The sequence below is a fragment of the Protopterus annectens genome, chromosome 8.part0 (genome assembly GCF_019279795.1).
Source record: "Protopterus annectens isolate FY-2018-M chromosome 8.part0, PAN1.0, whole genome shotgun sequence".
Lineage (NCBI taxonomy): Eukaryota > Metazoa > Chordata > Ceratodontiformes > Protopteridae > Protopterus > Protopterus annectens.
The window spans coordinates 1899794308-1899818565 of NC_056741.1; the positions used below are offsets into that span (position 1 = coordinate 1899794308).

Sequence of the window (24258 nt, forward strand, 5' to 3'; positions counted from 1 at the left end):
AGGATGGGTTAGTCCTGAGGGATACTCTGCCTGGGTGGAATATGAGATGTGGTTCCACTGCCATGAGAGCTTGCAGCTCAGAGACCCTCCTAGCTGAGGTGATAGCCAGTAAAACGGCAGTCTTCCAGATTAAAAATTCTAGGTCAGAAGAAGTTGCTGGTTCAAAGAGGGGCAGGGTCATTTCTTCCAGAACAAAACTGAGGTCCCATGGAGGTGTGGGTTGCCTCGTGGGAGGTCTGATATAGATCACTACCCTAAGGAATTGTTTCAGCAGGGGATGTGAAGAGATAGGAGGAAGAATAGAGATGTGGGCCGAAATGACAGAGACTTGAGTTCTGATAAAAGAAAAAGATAGGCCTCTGTCAACGAGGGTAGGCAGGTAATCTAAAATGGCAGATATATTGGCTGAATTAGGATTGAGACCTTTCTGCTGGCACCAGATGGAGAATCTTTTCCATTTGGCCGAGTATGATTTCTTAGTACTAGGCCTTCTGGCATCTTTGAGAATGTCTTGAACTTGTTTGCTTAGGGCATGCTCGTAGAGCCTGCAGATTGGGACGCACAAACCTCCCCTTGTCCTGAGTCAAAATGTCCACTTTCTGAGGTAACTGCCAAGGATCTTCATTGGTTAAACTTAGTAGCAGAGAATACCAGTGCTGCATAGGCCAGCCTGGGGCTATCAGAATGACACCTGGGCCCTCTTCTTTGATCTTTAGGAGGACCCAAGGAAGGAGAGGCAAGGGTAAAATGCATAAAGTAAAAAGTGGGTCCAAAGAGAGGAGAAAGCATCTGTAGTTTGCTCCTAGAGCAGAGTCTCTTTAGTTCAGCATTTTATTTGGTGGCAAAGAGTTCTATCTGTGGGTTCCCCATTCCTGGACTATGCTGAGAAACATTTCCCAATGCAGATGCTATTCATGACGATCCATCAAGTTCATGCTGAGACAATCTGCTATAGTATTTTGAACACCTGGAAGGCACTGTGCCAGGAGGTGCAAACCCAGAGAGTGATCTCTCTCCCATATCTGCACAGCTATTCGACATGGAAGGCAACAGTGAGTGCCTCCTTGTTTATATACCACATGACTATGGTGTTGTCTGTTATGACTAGCAGGACCGCTGGTTTTTATTTTTCTTTGAAAGCTAATAAGCCCTTCTGAACTGCCATCAGCTCTTTCCAGTTTATGTGCTTGTCTCTGACCTGAATTTCCCATTTGCCTTGGGATTGAAGGTGTTGGAAATGAGACCTCAGGATGTCTCTGAAACATCTGGGGTTAAAGTCTGACGCTGATGGGTAAACCTGAAAGGGAGACCTAGGTCCTAGGTACAAGCCTATGGACACCATGCAAATTCTTTCTTGAGACAAGGGAGCAGCTGAATTTTGGTTGCCAGGGATTGTGAGTGCTGGCACCACAGATTCTTGAGGTACCACTGGAGTTTCCTCATGTGTAGCCTGGCCAGAGGGATCATGAGGATACAAGATGCCATGTAACCTAATGCTCTCAGGAATTCCCTGGTTGAGAGACGTTGTTTCAGCATAATGTTTTGGAAGTATTGTGGCAGAAAGGAGACCTTTTCTGGAGGGCAAAAGGCCTTTTGAAGGGAAGAATCCAGAAGCACCCCCAAGAAAACTATTCTGGTGGATGGGTCTGTGTTGGAATTGCATAGATTTATGGTGAAGCCCAAGGAGGTGAGAAGGTTCTGAATAAAGGCCAGATCCCTGAGGAGCTTTAACAGACTCGTGGCTTGAAGAAGGCCGTCGTCTAGATACAGATACATTTGGACCACTCTTGTTCTGCAGAAGGTGATCACAGGGACTAAGCACTTTTTGAAAACCCTGGGAAAAGCAGACAAGCCAAATGGCAGTGCTGTCTGGGGGTTTCTGAGGACCACTGCCTAGGCCTTTGAGGTCTTTCCCTCCAGGGTTTCTTTTGCCTGCTTTTTGACCAAGAGGGAAAGGCCAGTGTTTAGTGGGAAAATTCCTACTGAACCTGGCGGAAGTCTTTAACAGTCTGCATAGATTTGGCCTTATCTTCCATCTTTTTGAGCACAGTCTCAGCTTTAAACCCAAAGAGGAAGTCCTGCCCAGGGGTGCATCCAGTAAGGCTGGACTTGAAATGGTCTGGGAGGGTTTGCTCACTAAGCCAAGCATGCCTTCTAATGACAGAATCAAAAACTGCAGCTCGGCTGGGGGCCTCCATAGCATCATAGCTGCATTGCAAAGAGTGTCTAGCCACCTGTGACATAGAATGGCAAAGGTCCAACAACTCCTTGGAAATCTCCTCCTCCTCCAGGGAAGATAACTTTTGCTTCATTTGATCTAAAATACTTTGATTGTATTTGGTCATATGAAACTGGCAGTTAAGGGCCCTCATGGCTAGAGTAGAAGTGTAATCTTTTTTACCAAACCTATCAAGTTCCCTGCTTTCTCAGCAGGTAAAGGATTTTTCTGAAGAGCTGGCCCTAGTTCCTTTGGGTCCTTGAGTGAAACTCTGGATCAGCAGACAGATTCTTGAAGAGATATTTACATGAGTCCAGTAGCCTGCAGAACCTGCCTGGTTTTTGAGAAGCTGGAGGAAAAGAATCTGGATTCAAGAAAGAATTCATAAAAACATCCTCTGCAACCTCCAACACAACAGGAATAGCTGAAAGTGTGTGTTCTGGCAGGTCAAGAAACTCCATAACCCTCTTTTTTGATTGCGCATATTCCTGGGCCTCCTTCATGGCATGGAAAGTTCCCCCAAAAGTGATGTCTTCAGGAGGCGAAGTTGAAGCCAGACTTTCTTCAGAATCTGAATCTTTAAAAGAAGTAAGGAAGGGTCCCTCCTCAAACACAAATTCCTACTAGTCAGAATCCTCATCAGAATCATGAGGCTCAGAGAAAACCTCAGTGGTAGGATCCCTCTTCCTCGGGGAAGACTCCAAAGGGGGTTACCTAGCTCTGAGTATAGAAATAAGGTCTTCAGCTAACCTCACCAGGTCTTGCTGATATCCCTGTGCATGGGAGCTGGCAGGACTAGGCATAGGGCTTGAGGTAGAACCCTTCTTAGAGGTAGTTCTGGCCTTGGGCCTAGCTACACCCACAATCTTGACATCAGTCTCACTGTAAGAATGAGTCAATGCAGGCTGACATTGCAAAGGGTCATCGGCAGTAAAAGATCGCTTGTAGGAAGCCAAGGTCTGCAGAACGACTCTGGACTCGACCGAAGAACTTAGAATCAAGGCTTGTGTAGAAGATGAAGGACCCAACAGCATATCGGACTCCGGACATCTCTCTACAGATGCCTGTGATACCACCTCTGTCGCAGAAAGGAGCTGTGAAAGTGCCTTGTCTTCCTCAGTGATAAAGAGCCTTTGGGGACTGTCAGATGGAGAATGACAGTTATCCTAGGCCCTAAGCTTGGGTCTTTTCCTTATCCCACCTATGTTTAGGGAGCTCAAAATCAGGATGACCGGTGGACAATGAAAAGTAGATGAGAAATGAAGATGCCCACTTAAGATAGTTGTCCTATGCCTGATAGTCCTAGAATTGAAACAGATGCAGAAACAAGAAGTTATGTACTCACCATAATGTTCGATGTATGTAGTCCATCTCGCCTCACATTCTTACCCGTGGGTTCGGAGCGGTTCCGACTTGGTCGATTTTACTAGCTCGAAGTCTTTCATTGGCTGGGCTAAGCAGGTATCCCATGGTGCACTGCTCCATATCCCCAGATCTAGTTTGCTGCGAAACTCATTTGTACTCCATGCACACATCACATCCAGGTAAAGAATAAGCTAAGCAAGGGAACTCTGCAGATAACAACCTAACCTCCAAATCCTCCAGGAAGAGGGAAGGTGGGAGGGTAAGTAAGAATGTGAGGCGAGATGGACTACATACATCAAACGTTATGGTGAGTACATAACTTCTTGATGTTATGTAGTCCTATCTCGCCTGCATTCTTACCCGTGGGACAGCGTCCCTAGCACCTACATCCTGGGTGGCTCATAGGAAAATCCTCCTGAGAACTGTGGAGCCAAAGGAAGACTTGCCTCTGGAGACCACGTCCAATTTGTAATGAAAAACAAAAGTGTGAGGAGAAGCTCAAGTAGCTGCAGCACATATACCATCCATTGACAATCTGGCTTGATAGGCTGTGGATGTGGAAACAGCCCGAGTGGAGTGAGCCTTGACTGGAAATGGCAGATCTTTACCTCCTGCTTGATAGATGAAAGAGATACAACTAGATATCCATCTAGACAGGGTGACCCTGGAGACCGGGGAACCCATTCGGTTTTCCGAAAAGGAAACAAAAAGTTGGTCAGACTTCCGGATATCTTTTGTTCGGTGCAGATAGAAGCGTAATTGTCTGTGCACATCCAACTGGTGAAATCTAAATTCTGCCTTGTTAGAAAAGTGGGTAAAGAAGACAGGCAGCTCAATGGATTGATTTAAGTTAGACACGGAAGCCACTTTAGGAAGGAACGAAGGGTTTGGTCTAAGAAAGACCATTCTTTAGGGAAGATTAAATATGGAGGTTTGATAGAGAGGGCTTGAATTTCTGAAACTTGCCTTGCTGAAGTGATTGCTGTTAAGAAGGCTGTTTTCCAGGTCAAGAATTTCAATTCGCAGGTAGCTGCAGGCTCGAAAGGTGGTAAAGTAAGGGCTTGTAGAACAAAACTGAGATCCCAGAGCATGATTGGTTCGGATACCGGGGGACGGAGCAACAGAGTACCCTTCAGGAACGCCTTCAATAGTCTATGCGCCATGAGACTAGGCTCATTCGCTACATGGAAATTAGAGATAGCTGCCAGTTGAACTTTGATGGTGGCTGATGCGGAACCCTGATGGAAAAGCATAGACAAAAACTCCAGGACTGAAGCGATTGGAGCTGTGTAAGAATCAATGCCTCAGGTATGTGCCCAGATAGAAAACCTTTTCCATTTACTAGAATAAATCTTTCTAGTAGATGGTTTATGAGAGGATGATAATATATGAACCACTTCTGGTGAGAAATTATGAAGTCTGACTAACGATGGAAGTGGAGTAGCCAGGCTGTCAACCGGAGGGTCATCAGGGAGGGGTAGAACTGTCCCGACATATGTGTCAGTAAATCTGGTTGAGGGTCCAGAGTCCAAGGAGTGTCCACAATGAATTGCTGAAGAAAGGGAAACCAAACTTGGCGAGGCCAGTGTGGAGCAATCAAAATGATTCTGCTTCCCAAGGATTGCGCTTTCTGAATCACCTTTGACAGCAGGGGAAACGGAGGGAAGGCATAAAGCAGACTGGAAGGCCAATCGTGAACTAGAGCGTCCCTGGGTGACTCCCCCTGTGGGGGGATCATCGTGAAGTAGTTGCTGCATTTCACATTGAGGGGGCTGGCAAAAAGGTCGCAGCAAGGCTGACCCCATCTGCTGAAGATTCGCTCTGCAACCAGGCGATTCAGGGACCACTTGTAAGGCATCAGAATAGCTCTGCTTAGCCTGTCCGCAATCACGTTGGATTTCCCCAGAATGTGCGTTGCCACCAGAAACCGTTGGGAAGTTACTGCCCAATGCCACACTTGCATGGCCTCTCTGCACAGAGGGTAAGACCTGGCTCCCCCTCGATTGTTTAGATACCACACTACTGACATGTTGTCCGAGTGTATTGCAATCGTCCCTAGAGGAAGAACACTCTGAAGTGCCTGCAACGTAAGTAGCACTGCTCTCATCTCTAGGATGTTTATATGCAGATGTATCTCGTGTTCTTGCCACGTGCCTTGGACTGTCCTGCCAAGATAATGCCCCCCCCCATCTGGGAGGCATCCGTGGTCACTGTGGCAACCGAGATGGGTGGAATGAAGGGCCTTCCCCCGTCCAAACTGTTGGTGCACAGCTACCAACAGAGGTCCTGCTTGCATCTGTCCATGAGCAAGATGGGATGAGACAGTGGAAGTCTTTGGAAAGACCATTGAACAAAGAGGAACCATTGGAGAATTCTCATGTGCAATCTCGCTAGAGGGACCAACATGATTGTTGCTGCCATGGTCCCTAGGAGCTGGAGAACCCATCTTGCCTTCGCTTGTTTCAGGGGTATCAGCATGTGTATCTGTTGTTGTAAGACTCTGATCCTTTCCCTGGGCAAAAATGCTCGCATTCGAATGGTGTCTAATTCTGCTCCTATAAAGGTGACACGCTGCGAGGGCAATAAAGCAGATTTTTCCCAATTTATTGTTATACCCAACTGGTGACATAGAGTGATAGTAGCGTCCCTGGTTTGAACAAGTTGATGCCTGGTAGGGGTGGTAAGGAGCCAGTCGTTCAGATACGGAAACACCTGGAATCCCTGACGTCTCAAGTGAGCCGTCACCACTGCCATACACTTGGTGAACACCCTTAGGGCAGTGGTGAGACCAAAGGGCAGGGCTTGAAACTGGAAATGACTGGCTCCCAGCTGGAAGCGTAGGTGACTCCTGGATGCCCTGTCCATTTTCACATGGTAGTAAGCATCCTTGAGGTCAACGGAGCACATCCATACCTCCTCTCCCAACAATGGGAGAATCGATTGTAGCGTGACCATACAGAACTTGGACTTGTGTAAGTAGTTGTTCAGCTGGCTGAGAACTAGTATGGGTCTCAGGTCCCCTTTTCTTTTCGGCACCAAAAAGAATCTTGAGTAAGTCCCTAATCCGATTTGGTCTGAGGGGACACGCTGGATGGCTCCTTTTTCTAGCAGCTGTGAGACCTCTGAGGCTGCTTGATCCCTTTGACTGGGTGGAACGTCTGGGATTTTTCTGATTGGTGGAGGGTCTGATGAAAGTGGAATGAGATAACCTCCGGAAATTATCCGTAATACCCATCGGTCCTGGGTAATGCTTTCCCAGGCTTCCGGATATAAGGAAATTCGACCCGGATAAGCGCAGTCGGGCACACCCTCAAGAACGAGAGTATGGAGGGCCACGAAAGGAATCGCGGTCTCCCGAATTGCAGGGGCCCCCTCTGCCTCTGGGGCAACGTCTCCCTGAATAACCCTCTCCCTCCCCTGCCTCTGGAGGGGGGTTCACCTTGTGCGGCAGGAAAAAACCTCTGTGATTTCTTGAACCACATCCCCCCCCCCCCCCCGCTGGGCCTTGGGATAAGGCCTAGAAGGAAAGGAAAAATGGACCCCTACGGCAGACAGGGTCTTTCCCTCTTGCTCACACCTGGTGAGGGTGTCTTTCACTTTGGTCCCAAACAAAGAGGAACCATCAAAGGGGGCGTCAGTGAAGGAAGACTTGGGCCTCCGCAAAGTGACACAGGCACAGCCAGGCTTGCCTTCTAAGGGCGACCCCTGAGCTTGCTGCTCTACTCGCTCCCTCGGCTGCATACGAAATGAGCCGCATGGATGAGTTAACAATGGAGTTGAGAATAGAGACCTGGGCGTTAACCGTCTGAGCCACCGCCTCAGGAACGTTACCCGCAAGAGTATCTCCTAACTGTTTGAGGAGATCTCTCTGGAGCTGAGTGAAGTGAGACAGGTAATTCAGCGACCGTAATGTAAAGGTTGCTGACGAGAGGGTACGCTTCCCGTACCGATCCATGGTCCTAGACCCCTTGTTAGGAGGATGGACGGACGAATGAAGAAGACACTGCTACTTCCTTCTGAGTGGCTGCCACCACCACCATGGCATCTACAGGGACTCCTTTAGACAGAAACTCTTTGCCCTGGGGGGCAGAAAGAAACTTGTTGGGACGCCTGGGCACAGGCTCCACAGAATCAGGGTTCTCCCACACTCTTCGACAAATCAGGTCAAGGAGTTCGTCGAAGGGTGGAGACACCCAGGAGGCGGAGGGCTGAGCACCAAATACCTTAAGGAATACTGACTCCTCCTTGGAAGGGGCTTTGGAAGGCCAATCACCTCTTTGATTCAGTATCTCCAGGATATCGGAGAAGGAAACATCATCAGAGGATGACTTGGGGGACCCCTCCGATTCCTCGAGGTCAGTATCAGAGGTGAGGGACTCATCCTGGGAGTCTGTGTGCTTCCTCTTGCACGTTTTCTTTCTGGGGGGCTCCTCAGGCACGAACTCTGAGGGACCCTCAGAAATTTGGGGACCACTCGTGGGGGTATCCCTAGGCCCTGATGCTCTGCTGTCCATGGATGGGTGGTGATCAGAAACTCTCACCGGAGTGGTGGAGGACAGAGTGACCTGATGTAGCTGACGATCTGGCCAGCGTGCTCCACATAGCTTCAAAGGCCGGCCTCCTCGAATCCGAGGAGCGACCAGTCTCCGAGGCCATGACGGGAGTCGGAGTTCCCCGAGCCGATGCACCGAGAGGGAGGCTCGGGACCGAAATAAGCCCCAAGATGTCCCCCTCGGGCCCGACCGAAGAATCCCGAGTCCCGAACCCCGAGGACGGAGCCGACGAGTTCGGAGCCGATGCCGGTACCAATGGAGCCAAATGGGGCATCGTAGCCTGCCTAGAAACATCACACGGAACATTCCGGCTCCGAAGACAGAGATGCGCTCGGAGTAATGATCGAAGACGGGGACGGGACGGGCTCCGGAGCCGACTGGGCCGGAGCCGAAAACAATTTGCCAAAACCAGTGACTGGAGGAGCCTCTGAACAACCCTATCAACATCCACATCCGAAAGGGTCCTAGAGGATTTGGAGGACAGGGATGGAGAATGAGATCTCCTCTCAGGAGAAGCTGGTCTGAGTCTGAGCGATCGGCTCCTAGGAGGTTCCAATACAATTGAAGCCGACGCCGGTTCCGTCAATGCCGACCCTTCCTGCGGCCCCGAGGACAGTGGAGCCGAGGAGGTCGATGCAGTTTTTGAGATTTTCTCCGGGGGCTCCAATGAAGCTGACTGAGCCGGAGATCTCTTTTTTGACGTGCCAGATTTTGACTTTCCACTGGAAGACGAATCCATAGCCTCTTCAAAAGAGGGTTTCAATAGTCCCTTTAAAATTAGCTTATTCTTTCTCTCTTGGAGAACTCTAGGGCTGAACGCATGACAAAAACTGTAGGATTCCTGCAGATGGATGGCTCTCAAGCAATAGACACAAATGGAATGCCCATCGGTAATGGACATTTTGTACCCACATTTAGAGCACTTTTTAAAACCCGAAGGTTTGTGCTCCTTGGGATCCTTAGACATCTTAACTACTATGCCCACAACGCAAACCAAGTCTGAAAACAATACACAGACGTTCACTCTATAAAAAGCGGGAACGATGCTAATAGTAACCAACACTAAAACAGAGCTCAAACACACACCAAAGATCAAGTACCAACTCTGAAGAAGGAATTGACAAGGAAAAGGAAAGCCCAAACCTCTAACTTAAATGGTCCAGGCCGTACTCACACAGAAGGCAAACAGAGGAGAACTAGGCCCTCTAACTGAAACGGGCCTAGCCCGAGGGAACAGTCAGTGGGATACCACACAACAATCACACAATCACAATTCTTGACAAAGTTAGACAAACTTAGACAATTAGCTATGAAAACAGCTTTTGATAGGAATCAAAACTTTTCTTAAGACAAGAAAAAGAGGGTACTTAGCCACAGCCAAGCGAGACCACATCCGAGCTACACCAGCGGCAAACAAGATCGAGGGATATGGAGCAGTGCACCATAGGATACCTGCTTAGCCCAGCCAATGAAAGACTTCGAGCTAGTAAAATCGGCTGAGTTGAATCCACTGGTAAAAATGTAGGCGAGACAGGACTACATAACATCAACAATTAGGAATGTCATGTTCAAGGCGTAGGCAGGTGACACACAGCAAATGGAAGTCTCGGTGTGGGATTTGCTTACCACAGTGGAGATAACTGTTAACCTTATCTCAAATGGGCTAAAGCACGGGGGGGGGGAAAGTTCCCCAACTGGGTACTTTGCTTTCAGATGACTTTTCTCTAGTACAGACCAACCAACACACTGAAATACTGCTGTGGGTTTCAAGGGCAAGAAAAGACTGATATGGTGTTGGCTGGCTCCTTATATACCCAAGCATACTGATGTGGGACAGGATGTCCACCAGCCTAAAGAGGAGGGAGATTTTTACTCTGGTAGTCGGGTCGGCCAAGGGCTTACATGGCAGGAAATTCCCCAGGTCAGGATTGAAACAGTGAAACACTTAGAAAATCTGGTGAAACAATTAATTCCTGTATCCTCTCCTTTTCCCCGACCTCTCATACCTCTGTGATTCTTGTAATTCTGTCCTAATTGTTGATAATTCATGGGGTCCTTTAACTGGGCTAAGCCTTCTAATTTCCTGAGTGGGGGAAATTTGTCCATTGATAAAAAAAAACTTCTCAACATTTTCATCTCCCCTGAATTCATTGCAGTAATAGTGCCCAGATTATTAATACCTGAAGCTCTATTACTTTCATCAATCTGTGTGTTTGAAAATCCTGATTCTTAAAATTCCTAGGGGGGCAAGGGCATGCTGTACCATTTTCAGAGTCCTTAGCATCCCTATCAAGCTTCTTAAGTTTCCTAACAACCACTGTGTCCACATATTTGTCTATCCTCCTGAATATATCAGTATATTTGAATTAAAACTAAACAACAATCATTTCCAATATTCTCATTAACAGTCCTGAGGTCTTCAATAAAATATTAATCGAGCATTCATTCTCATGAATTAATAATTCCATACACTCTGAACTGCAATGATCAAACAGTACAACCAGTTCAGCATATAAATTAGAATTGAAGTCAAGTCCATTTGGAAATTTCCAAATACACAAACCTTTAGGGACCCACCTTTTCATGATGCACTCCTTATAGTAAATGTTGTCCAACTGTAATCCTAGCAACTGGTGTAAAATTTTATCAAACAAGTTAAATTGTTCATTTATCTTGAATCTCTCAAGTTCTGCTGCCCTTGAACAGTGTAAGAAGGGGCTTGGAAGATCAAACATTTACAGGCTGCTTGTTTCCATTACTGACGAATAAGCTAAACCAAGCATGAATTTCCTGTTCTCAATCCAGTTATCAAAGTTACATCTGAACTGGGTTAGGGATTCACATGGATGGGAAGCCTGTTCCACAGAAGGGGTAGTCTATGAGAGACATACCTGTCTCTCCAGCAGGCCCTATTTATATCACAGACAAAGTTTAATTTTTAGAACTGGTAAATTCTGGTACTGTTTTGAGCATATGCAGGAGGTCCATTAAGGTGGGGTCTGACAATGTTTTGTATGCCAGGCATAGATCTCCTCTTAACAGCCTGTAGAAGACAGAATACAGGTTTAGGGCCTTCAGATGATCTGTAAAGGACATGCTACTTGTAACTTGTATCTTTTAGTGCATTCTTTTAGTGAGTAATCTCTGTGGATGTTCTAAGTGTTGGATGCGCCTGGTTAGGTACATACCAAAGGGGGCACTGGACTCAATGACCTGATGAATGTTGAATACAGTGGAACAATGACCTTGTTGGACCTAGATGCCATATCTTTGTTTATATGTCACGCAACATAGAATGATTTCCTCACTACTCCTGACACATGATGGTCAAAGACTAGTTTACTGTTTGTGTGTGTGTCACCAAGTCTCCGACTACTGGGTCAACTCTTGGGGATGTGTTGTCAATATGACCGTTAACAGGGGTAGATGACTTCCTGAAGGATACTATTATGCATTTCTTGGCATTTAGTTTTAGTCTATGGCTCTGACACCAGCTATTTGTCTGTGTCAGCTCTTCCAGGAGTATATTTGTGTCAGTGGGGTATTCTATGACTGCTCCTAATTTGCAATCACCTGCACACAGTCAGCCAGAGGCCACTGATATTGGCTTTGACTTCAAAGAAGTAAACTCCAAAAAGCAGCAGTTCCATAACCAATCCCTGGGGGACTCCACTTGTGACTGGCCACTTTGTAGAGGTGAACTCTGACTATCCACTGTGTGGACATGTGTTAATAGTTAACCTATTAAGTTTGTCAACAATGCTCAAGTGGGGTACTGTGTCAAACGCCTTGGTCAGGTCAAGGAAGGTAGTGTGAACTGTTCTGCCCTCATCCATTGCTTTGGTGACATTCTGAAATAAGTCCAACAGGCGTGAGCAAGCATGACCTGCCCTTGATGAAACCAAATATGGACCAAGTCCAGTGTCTGGAGGTTTCTTATGTCATTATTGATAATTTCTATGATAATTCTTTCCATGGCTCTACATATGAGACTAGTGAGACTTATAAATCTGTAGTTTCTAGGATATGTAGATGACTCACCTTTGTGCACAGGGATGCCTGTTGCTGTTCTCCTTAGTGAGGCATGAAGCCTATTTGGAGGCTACTGTTAAATATCAACTCCTAATGGCCTGATGGGTCATCTTTCACACTATTAAGAAAGCATCCTTTGATACTGTCTGCACCCACTGATGCAGTGTTATTGGCCTTAGAGAGAGCATTAAAGACCTGCTCCCTAGTGATAGTAGGGGGAATTAGATTTGATGGTATTATCTGAGGAAAGGTTGAGAAAGAGAGAGGGACAAAGTTGGAGCTGAATTTGTTGGCCAGTAGCTTTGCTATATCTTCTAGCTTTTTTTTTTTTTTTTAATTTCTCCAAGTCTTTTGGGTTTCTAATACCATGATGGGAATGGACTCCGTTCCTAAGTCAAAGTATGATTAAAGTTCATGAAATTAGTATTGTTTCAGTCTTTGATGTCAAGAAGTGCTCCTCGCAGTACCTGCAATGTCACCAGTAATGACTCCTCCTGCAATTCATATGTGGTTACATGTATTGGTAACATGTCTAAACACGACTGTAGATTCTTTTTTATAAGACCCGTTGTTTCTACTTCTACTGGAACTGTCTGGGTATCTTTCTTCCACATTGCTCTCATTTCTGCCTGCAAATCCTGATATTTTCCGACTTTGTGTCTCTCTCTCTCTATGCATCACACTGTAGTCACTGGGTGTGGTGATTTCAATGATCAAGGCTACTTTTGTCTTCTTTTCATGGACCATTATATCCGGTTTTCTGGCATCTATCTTTTGAACTGTTAGTAATGGGTGATCCCATGTGATGTAGACTTAATTTTCTATGATGCTTTGTGGCTCATGTTTCCAGTGTTTTTTAGCCACTTCAGTACCGTAATGTTTGCACAATCCCCAGTGCCACAGTCTTGCCACTTTACTACGCCTTTCAGTATACAGTCCTTCTGCATTAGTATGGCACAAGCAACAACGAGGTGATCAACTGTTTCCAATTCGGTTTTACAAAACCTACATTTGTGAGTTTCTCCCACATGTTCAATGGACTTTGTAAACCAGCATGTACGCAGCCCACTGTCTTAGGCCTCCAATATTAACCTTTCATCTCTTGGTTTTAATTCGCCTCTCCTTAACCATTTCTGCGTTTGTTCCTGATCAACATGAGGTTCTTCCAGAAGTTTTCTATACTTGCAACTATATTTATGCATTTTTCACATTTCTTGCCTTCTCATCTGGTCCTTCACATTATATTCTTTCTTTTGTTTTTTGGCACATTCAGTTACTGCCTAATTTTTACCTATTTCTGGTTTGATTTCTATACCTGCTAGATGCCGATATACTTCTGCTAGATTAAGCAGAGAAGTCATCTTAGATTTATTTTCCTCATGTTTCAAAACTTCCACTACATTTGGGTCTTGTGAGGTCAGCAGATATGTGTGGAGTCCCACGACTGCATATCTATACATGTGAACAATTTCAAGGAGGCCCATCCCTCCTTCGGAACAGGGAACATGTAATCTTGGTATGCACTGATTTTTATACATCATTTGGTGAGCATGAAGAATCCTTCTTATTTTCATTCTGGCTCAGAATAGGTGGGCCCATGAACAATAAGCTCTGCACACAAGTGTATACTGCCTTTGAGGTTGTGGACATAGCTAAAGAATGCCTTGTGGTTGTCCTTGCCCTGGGAGGCCAAATTTACCTCAAATTTGGCTATGGTAGACGTTATTTCTCCTCTGAGTTGTTTGTTGAGTTTGATGAGAGTGTTTCTATTCTGCTGGGTGTTGCACCTCATAATTTTTTGCCATAATTTTCTTCCTTCTGTTATACAGCTTAACAATGTTGTGATTCCACCAGGGTATCTTTTTTATGAGTTCTGTAGTTTTTCCTGGTGGTTTTATAGCGTTTCTGTGAACAGTTCTGCTTAGACAGTAGTCTCTTCACAGTTTATGGGTCTTGAACTTTTGCCAGGATATCAGTTAATGGAAGGAAGTTAGCCTTAGAATAGTTCCTGAATACTCCAAGGTTAGCATGGGTTCCAGGTTTTATTTTTACTTCAAGGGAGACCATTCTATGGTCGGATCTTACTAGAGAAGACATTACACTAGGGAATGTGCAGCACTCTCCCATATTAGTAAGGATCAGATCCAGTATGTTTGCACCCCAGTTGGTACACTAACAATCTGGTTCAGGAATCTTTGTGTCTGTACGTGTGGTGTTGCATAGGATTTCCTGTTAATTGTGGTATAATAAAGTCACCCATGAATATGGTATTTGGCTGGATGGTAAGCGTTTCCAATAAGTTTAAATACATGGCATGGGTTTCCTGGGTCATACAGGGGAACCTACAGTTTACAAGGAAGTGGTATGGGATTTTGCCTATGGTGATTTGAATGTGGAGAATCTCAAGTGCATTGTCCTGTCTGACCAGCTTTGAAGTATATTTATTTCTGATGTAAAGTAAAATACCTCCAACTTTAGTTCCTGTCTGTGTTGTAGCTGGTCTAAATATTTGGAAAGCATTATAGCCTTGCACTGCTGGTGTGCTCTCTGCAGTTTTAAACGATGTCTCAGTGACTGCACAGATGTAAGCATTCGCTATGGTGAGGAGAGCTTGTAGAAACTGGAGTTTTTTGTTTAGACACTTAGCACTGAGCAGTAACACCTTTTGATTTTCTTGGTTTTGATTTGCTATGTCAGAAGTACTTTCAGTTTGGCATTGCCTAAAAAAGCATTACAAGGGAGGACAATGTTTTAGCTAATATTTTAAAACCTAGAGAGGAGGGGCGCAGACCATCCCTGGCAAAGCAGCATGGTCTTTTGACCATCTCCTTCCATGTTGACAAATACTGCACACCCTTAAAATGACACCAGAAACTAAGCCAATTATTAATGTCCAGCATCTTTTGTTCGTACTGCAGAATCATTCCTGGAGAAGGTAAAATGCTGCTCAGTGCTAGGCTCATACCAGCCTGGGAGACATTCTGAGAGCTCTATTATGTCTCTCTTCATAGAGTCAAGGGAGGTAGATCTCAGGTCATTTACATCCAACAGGGACTATGACCGAGTCATACTGGTACTTGTGGTCCAGTGACCAGAGTGCGTGCGTAATGTGGTAAGTCCTGGCCCTTGATAAGCAAATGACCATGACTTTCTCCACACTCAGCCTGGTGAGAGGAACATCAGTGTGTCTCACAATGGAGTCTCCAATGACCAGAATGTTGGACTGTGAGGTGACTTGCCTTATGGGATTAGAAGTACAGGCTCCATGAGATGTGGTTGTATGTGTTAATGTGGGTGTTGCTTTTAAAGAGTGCATTTGGGCCTGCTCAGGGTATTTGTTATGTGTACTTCATATAAGAGGTTTTTGGGGTTTAGGAAGTTTACATTTAAGTGCCTCAGCATATGTGGGTCCATGCGTCTGCTTTATACTGTGTTTGATGGGTGCAGCGTGTGCACTACTGAAAACCTGACTGATATTAGGAGTGTTTTTGTGAGAGCCTTGCCTTCAGTGACATTGTGTAAATACAGTTTTCACATACCATATCAGTCTGAGACTTATTAATTAGTTGTAAGCAAACATGAGGTAATTTCTGCATTGCCTCAGGATGCCCAAAGCCACCAAGCTGGAAAAGGAGACAGTGGGAAAGTTCATATCCATGGCAAAAGGCCCTTCTTTGCTTATTGGATGGTTGCAGTGAGAATATAAAATAATGTCAGCAGTATCTGGTTTGCAACTCTGGAGGCAGTGCTTGCCACTGCAAACTAGCTGCCCTGATGATATATGGGTGAAGTACTTTGGTGAAATATTCTGAAGTTGGGTTAGACAGAAGCAAATCAAACAGTACTTACTGAAAATAAAGAATTAGCTTGGTCAAGAGTGATGAAGACTTACCTGAATGGATACTACCTGGCTACTACTGCTAATGCTGGACTTACCACAGCTTCAAATTGCAGGGATACAATGCTCCTTTGCTTCTTCTCTCACCATAAGCAAAACAGTAACACTAATGCCAAGATGAGAAGCGGGCCACAGATTCTTTGGTGATCAACAGTCTTGTCCCAGATGATGCAAGAGTCCAGTCTTATTGTAGCCTTTTCCTGGTATATGCTTTGAATAGTAACCAGACCAATCAGGAAGGTCCAACACAGTCACTTACTGCCCGATCAGAAACAATCAGGAATCAATGCACTCTTCTTCTCCCACCAGGAGCAAAATATAAGCACAAATTCAAAGCTGGCACCTATGAAGCAGTTATTAAGCTTTCTGGTGATCACAGATATCCAATAAATATTATCGCTAAGCTGCTTCTATCCAGGAGCAAAGCAGAAGTACTAATTCCAAGATGACTACTGACAGCCAGAATGTGAGCCCTCTAATAATTGGTGGTCTTGGACTAGATGTTACAGATTTTAAAGGCAAGATAAATTGGCTGTAGGTGCAAGTGTGTGTGCGAGTGAGTGGTAAGGATGAAGCAGGGCTAGCCACCCAGCGGTGTAAACCTTGGCTCGAGATGACTGTCACTGTTGAAGTGATATTCCGACCCCACATGCAAAATGAGAAAAAGGGGTTGAGGATGGAAAATGTGTTAATATCTTAACAGCTATAGTGTGCACTAAGCAGTTAGACATAAAAGAGAGGGTAACTTAAACTTTTATCTATTTAAGTGGACAGCCACTAATTTTAAAAGAGCAAGACAGATTGGAAGGGGTTGGGCACTTTGCATTCTAGTTCTATGAAACAGTGAAATGGCCAATAAATTTAAATAGCCGAAGGTGAGTGATTAGACAAAATGACAATTTTGTGCTTACTGACAACAGCTAAAGAAAGAGGAAAAGGAAGGAAATATGTGGTCAAATTAACATAAGGGACAGGAAACTAGAATGACAGCTGAGTTTAAAAACACAACAGCACCAGGGTGGGGTGGGGATTTTAATTTCTGTGCGACTCACAAGAGACACAGCTGTGGTCTCTTTCCTAGTAACTAAAAGCAAAATACAAGTAAAACTCTGTAAAGAAAAGAAACCACAATACTCTCAAAATAGAAGAATTCAATGAAACAATACAAAGTACGAGAAAACAAGAACAAACTAACCTTTCCCTCACAGCAATCTATGGCAGAGTCTGACTGAGTTTTTCTAGTAAAGCCTTGAAATGTATTATTTTACCCCTTAAACAGAAGGTTTAGCTCATGCTTCACCCTCAGTTCACAAGTAATTAACCTTAACTAACTTGTTTAAATTTATGTGTGGCTCACAACAGACACAGCTGTGGTGTCTTTCCTAGTTTAAATATACAATTAAAAGCAGAATACAAGTAAAACAGTGTGTTTAAAAGTCAATTTTTAAACAGACAAACACAGTAAAAAGCACTTAAACACCATGCAAACCCCACAAAGTAAAACACAATGTGTCTGCATAGGGTGGGAGGTTGGCATACCGGTTAAAGTGTTTACCTTACAAAGACAAGGTGCAGGGTTTGATTCTCACATGGGGTAATTGGCTAGGCTTAAAATCGCCCACAAGAGCAGTTAGCCTAGTACTAATCTATGAACCTATAAAAAATGTTTTTCAGTTACTTTAAACAGCTTTTAAACTGACAGGAAAAAAAAAGACTGCTCCCATTTAAAAGTATAGTACAGTCTCATGACTCTCCATTAAAACAAACTCCTAGCTTTAAAATAATTTTATTATTTATACTTCCGTCTTCAGGAACATTATTAAATGGAAGCCCCCACCCCCCAGGGAACTTCTCTGCCCAGCAACGGAATGGCACAAGCTGACCATCAATCCCTGAAAACCTCACAGAAGCTTACTGTTCAGCGGCAGTAAAGCTCTGAAGTCCTTGGTGACAAAACTTGTCTTTTAATCAACTCAACTAGAGCAGCCTGATAGTTTGGGCATGTGGTAGGTGCCCTAAAGCTTTGGAAGCTAGCCAGCTATTTTATCCTTGGCAGGATATAACCCATATAACTAAGGCTATTGCAGCAGTGATCAATATGATGAACATCAATGTATACACCATGTAAGTGTACTTTCTTGATAAATCACCTAACTCCAATAGAAAGAAAAATTATTTCAGCTGTATTATCAGAGTTTTTGGCACTGTATATGTATTTTCCATTTAGGTTACTTAAAGGAAATCTCCATCCTCTCCTACAGTTTAACTCAATACTTAGTTTAATTTTCTCCCTACAATATGGTTCCAGTACTGTGTATGTGCCAGCAACCTGCTTGTACTTTTTAAAACTTTTACTTCCTTGCACTGGAATCAAAGGAAAGGAAAGCTCATCTACTTTTTTTTAAAGCTTAACTTCTCATATACTTTGCAAAGTAATTTGTCTCTGCCTGCAAGACATATCACAGACACAGTTAAATCTGTAGTTTCTCCTGTCAGGTACTGCTGTCAATCTTAGATGGGCAATTAATCCTGCTAATGTCAGAACACAATAGCTGTTATTAAAAAAAAAAGACAGAAAGCTGTGGAACTGTTTTCCACTGTTTTTATTGCAGAGAGGAGGATAACTTAACACTCCCCTTTCATAGCAAAAGAAAGCACTTGGATCAGTCAGGGGTTTAAAGGCAGTTGTCACCTCTTCTGACAAATTTACATAAGCAGCAACACAGTATTGACATACTAAGCTTTAAATGTTGGTTATTTATAATAGTTTGCATGTGAAGATAACTTAAATGTAGTATTAGAGATTTCTGTGACATTTAGCAAAAATCAGAAAATATACATTTTTGTAAAGTATCAATACATTACCCCCCCGGCCAGAACTGCAGAAACAGAGACAAGGGGCAACCCAATTAACTAGGTACACTGATACTGTTGATAAAAAGGTCGTTTTTTGCTTTTTTTTGGTGGCATCCTTCTAGAGGATGACGCATATCTGGTACATGCAGATTCTCACTGACGTTGAGTCAGTCCTTACCACTGTTAGCGTGCACAAGCATTTTGTAGTCTACAGAGGAAATGTGACTACTGATGGCAACCATAATATACAGCTGAATTTACTTTAATGTACATTTACTATGTGCTCCTGCATTACAAACATTAAGAAAATGAAATCCAAAGTACTTAACTGTGTTTAAATACACACACATACACACACAGACATGCATTTAAACACAGTACTGCATCCCACATATAGTATCATACATGCTGCATACATTTTTATACGCACACACAGATGCCCCCTGCACCCCCCAACCCCCCCCGTAAATGAAATATACCAACTCCAAGATCGCACTAACCCCACTGCAGTGCGATCTCGGAGTTGGTATATTTAATTTACTGGGGGGGGGGTGCAAAAACATAGTAAACAGTGTGTGGGATATTATTTATAGTTGCTTTGTAGTTTTCAATGTTTTGAGATTCGATGTTATGACTTTTAGATGTTTTAAATTTAGATGTTAGGGTCTTGATGTTTTGAGTTTAGAGGTTATGACCATTCGATGTTTTGATAGGTAACTATCTATCTATATATATATATATATATATATATATATATATATATATATATATATATATATATATATATATACACATATAGTATGTGCAACTTGGGTGCATACAATTCATTACCTATAAACTTAACATTGTAGAGTTAATCACTATTAATATATAAATTCTAGTAAATGTTGCTTAATGTTTTATTTATTCACTGTCACACACTGGCTACGTGTTGCACATGCAATCTTTGTCAATTTCTTTATGTCATTATTTTTTTCTTTGTATTGCTAAGTACATTTACTACTTGTTATTATATTTCCCAATGTAGCCCGAGTTGTAGGTGAAAAGGGTCCTGGGACCAGTTCACTTTCCTGGTTATCAAAGTATAAATGCATATGAAATAGGAAAACAAATGGGGGGTGAACATGAGAGAAAAACAATAACGAAATAGTAAAGCACATTTTAATTCTGCATCATTCATGAAAAAGAAACAAACTTCCCACTGAAGGAATTGGGAAGTAGCAGACAGACAGTTTGGAGTCCTACTACTTGTCAGCTGTATATGATACAGCAAGGATCATTTAATAAAGTGAGTTTTCACACCATGGCATGAGAATGTTGGGAAAGGTCTGTCAATTTTTTTTAGAGGTACAAAAAAATCTCATTACAAAAGCCCACTATTTACCTAACTTATTTTGCTGGAAGTAGCTAACAGCTTATAGCATAGAACAAGCTATGGCAGACACATAAATGAGGCTCAGTCAGGGAAACATTAAAGTAGCTGTTACAGATGGTGTGTTTAGATGACAGTGCTTCACAGTCCTGCCACTATGTCTTAATGGCATGAGAAAACACCACCACTTCCTTATGTCTAGCATGACTCATATAAAGAGGACTTGAAATGTACTCTGGGAAGAAGGAGTGAAAGCAAGAAAACAAGATCACATTACCAAGGCAGGCCACGTCATCTACCATTTTAAGGGAACACATTAAAATTGTAAAATAAGCAATTTGAGTGATTTTGAGGCATTAAAGGCAAAGAAAACAAAGATACAATGAAAAAAAACTTTTTGGAGTTCTAAGGTGGAGTTTTCCTTTAAACTCAAGTATTTTTGGCTTTGTAATTAACTGTATTTTGTGTGATTTGTATTATATATGTCTATGCTTTATGCTCTTCAGCACCTGGGTTGTCATTAGGCCAGCCTGCCCACCTGGTTAACACAGATGAATAAAATAAAACAAAATCTCTGCAGATTGGCTATAACAACCTGGGACCTTCCCTTGAGACTGGAACACCAGCTAGAAGCTCCTGCTTACTTTCTAGCTAAAACTACACCACATATCAACTGAGCAAGTTGGCTTCCAATTTTCATGAAAAGAATCTGGACAGACAAGTATTCTAGAGGCTAACTCAGAGATGGGACTTCTAGATGTAGATTTATTTGCCTCCTAGCAGTCAGCAACCCAAAAAATTTTGCTTCAGAAGCTTTCTTGCCTACACTCAAGTAAATACTGTTCTTAACAAGGGGCATCTAACCATACAGTAGAAAGAATAAGGAAATTAGTCCCCTAACGGTGCTTATCGTAATCGCAGTTCAAACTCTGACTTTGGACTGTCCGTCGGCAAAGGATTTTTATTGGCTTTGACAGCAAGAAAGAACTGAGAAAATGGCACTGGCTGATGACACTTACACACTGACTCTGGAAGGCATCTACAAGTCTAGAAGGGAAACCGTCTCTGGTACCTGGGATGGGCAAGGGCTTCCACAGAAGGAAATCCAAAGGAATTATTATTGCAACAGTGAAACGCGATGAACATTGTTCTGTTTTAACAGTGAATGAAGATCACTAAAACCAAACAATAAACAGCTATCAGTTTATTCTTTATACACACTGGAATTAACCATCTTCCATTCAAAATATGCATTAGTACAAAATCTGGAAATAGGACAGAACTGGAGGAAGATTTAGAATCTTCAAATCAATGTTGCAGCTTGTCAGTCAATCAAGATAACTTTTTTTTTTTCCTTACTTGCTTGATAATTGTACATTACCATTGTATGTAATTTTCTTTTTATTGTACTGAAGAGCTTTTCTCTCTGGGCCTCCACTGAAAATGGGCTCTGTATGGCCGAGTAGACTTTCCCGGTTAACAAACCACAAATAAATAAATAAAACAGTTCTGCAATACTTTCAGTCCAAATCAGGAACACATTTTTTTCAGGTACCCCTGCAAAAAATTAAAAAATGGCAAGTCAGCTCCATGGCGCATGAGGATGAAGACCTGAATGCATCTCCGATGACCTGGAATCAATGACCAACCTGGCCTTTGGTGCAGCCTGTAAAGGATGGCAATAAGTGGCTGATGATATGCTTGTCCATGTGGTCACTGCAATGCTGACACCCACTGAAGGACAGACACACAGGATATGGCATATTGGTGCAGCGGTAGCGTTGTCGCCTCACAGCAAAACATTCTCTGGTTCAATTCTCGGCTGAGGTGGCTTCTGTGCAGAATCTGCATGTCCTCCCTACATTCATGTGGGTTTCCTCCGGATGCTCTGGTTTCCTCCAACCTTACAAAGGCATGCATTTGGAACATTTCTCCCTGGGCCTCTGCTGAAAATTGGCTTCATTCCAAGTTGGACTTTCCTGGTAAACAAATGTTAATAAAATAAAATAAATACAGCATATGGGCTGGGGATACAGGCACATGCTCTGTCAAGCTGCATCACCAGAGCAGCCTTCTTTATGTCTGCGTGAGTAAAATGTATGTACACAGAGAAGGAGAAAGTACAGTAGTGCTCTTTGGTGGGCTCATAAATCATCCCGCTGGGGTTGGGTTAGAGCTTAACTGAAAAAGAAAATCCCCATGCTAGCTGCATGAATAATGACTGTGCTGTTGTGGTCAGCTCATACTCTCAAGAAAGCAAATGGGCATGCATGATCCCTGCAGTATAGCCAGATGGCCCAACATGACATTTTGGGACACAGTAAATCCAAAAATTGAATTAATCATATGCAAGTTAAGTAAGAAAATCAGTACTTAACATAAGGCCAAGACACAATAAAAAACATATGCTTTTCGGCTTCTACCCATAAGTAGTTTTTAAGTCACAGCTGTATAGTGTAGCCTTTGACTGCTGCATGCTCCTAGGAAGGGATATTATCTATTTAAAGTGTTTTGTCATGTTTTGATGGCTTACCTTTTTATACCACTGCAACTGGTGCACTACGTGCCGATCAGGAGTTTCACTCTATCGGCAAATGTTTTTAGGAGATGACTGGTACTGTATTCTCAGATCACTGCAGTAATCCACAAAGGATCCAGCTCATGTAACCCTGTAGACATACTGAACTCCTGGGATATCCATGCCAATAAATTTATAACTAAAAGGCATACAACTGCTGGAAATTGATTTAACTGCACATGTGCAATGAGCAGTCCTTTAAAGTCTATGGACATACCCCTTACATGATGTCACCCAGGAAAACACAACTTACTTGGGCTATACATGGCCCAAATAAATACAGATGGACTTGTGCAAAATGCATTGTGGAATATAACTCACCAGATGCCATAATTCAGTACTACAGCATGATAAAACGCTAAGAGTTCCTAAAACTACTACTACTTAATCGGTTTCAAATAAACAGAAAAAACTGCAGCATTTTATATTTCATCAATAACTTAATTTCACACTGAAGTTAAAATGCTTACACTAAAGTACTTACGTGGCTGAGGAAAAGACTTGTTTTTCTGGAGGAAGCTGATTTCCATTTAAGTAGAAAATCATTTGCTTTTTGTGCAAATCTAATAGAAAGCCTACTACATCTCCTGTAAAGAGAAACAAGAAGGAACAGACTTTTGTCATAAACTATTACATCTTAGAAACAACAATCACAATCAATGCTTTGTAATTTTACTCATTACTAAGTCATACTGAATCTTATAATTTGGTCTGTAATAAAATGGAGCAGTTTTTCTAAGTCTGAGCATTAATCATCACTTATGTTGATGGCTTCTTTAGCCATACATTACTTGTTATGACTTAACATCTCGGGTCATGCCTGAAAAGGGTTTTTGGACCAGTGTGCTTACCTTATTAACTTATGTAAAATAAAAATTACATAGACAGATAAGGGGATTTCATGATTAAACAAACGCCATGACAAGTGCAACCGTTCAAAACACTGCCAAGATTAAGACTTCAAGCTGAGAATTAGTGGACTGCCTGCTTTTCTCTTCAAAGGAAGTATACTGATAACTTCTGTGTTGTGATTCCCTGTCACCACAGACAAGTGGGTCTAGAGGGATAGAAATTCTGCAGGTTTTCAAGCAGGCAGATGCTTACATACTCAGGTCGGGTTTCATGTCAATCTATCCATAACTGTTTCTTTATAGATCAAAGAAATTCTGCTGAAAAATATTTATTTATTTTTTGCAGGGATAAGTCCCCCCGAAATTGTATGCAAAATAGGTCCCATCAAAATCCTTCGAACTGACACAAGGAAGATGAGGCAGACACAGGCAGTGCTCTTGTGTTTTGCTTGACAAAGTTACTGCCTATATAAAACCATAGTCTGTTTCTTTTTTTTTCTTTTTCTTTTTTAAAGAAAGAAGAAAAAAGTATTTC

At 43.0% G+C, this 24258-nt stretch overlaps 1 protein-coding gene across 2 annotated transcripts in view; it reads right to left on the bottom strand.

Moving 5' to 3' along the window:
* Positions 1–24258, bottom strand: part of RSPRY1 (ring finger and SPRY domain containing 1) — a 1565455-nt gene that overhangs the window by 317387 nt on the left and 1223810 nt on the right. For both annotated transcript variants that reach the window (XM_044081400.1, XM_044081401.1), the window contains exon 12: positions 23357–23459. In XM_044081400.1, the coding sequence (XP_043937335.1) occupies positions 23357–23459 (103 nt within the window). The remainder of the gene's footprint in view (positions 1–23356; positions 23460–24258) is intronic.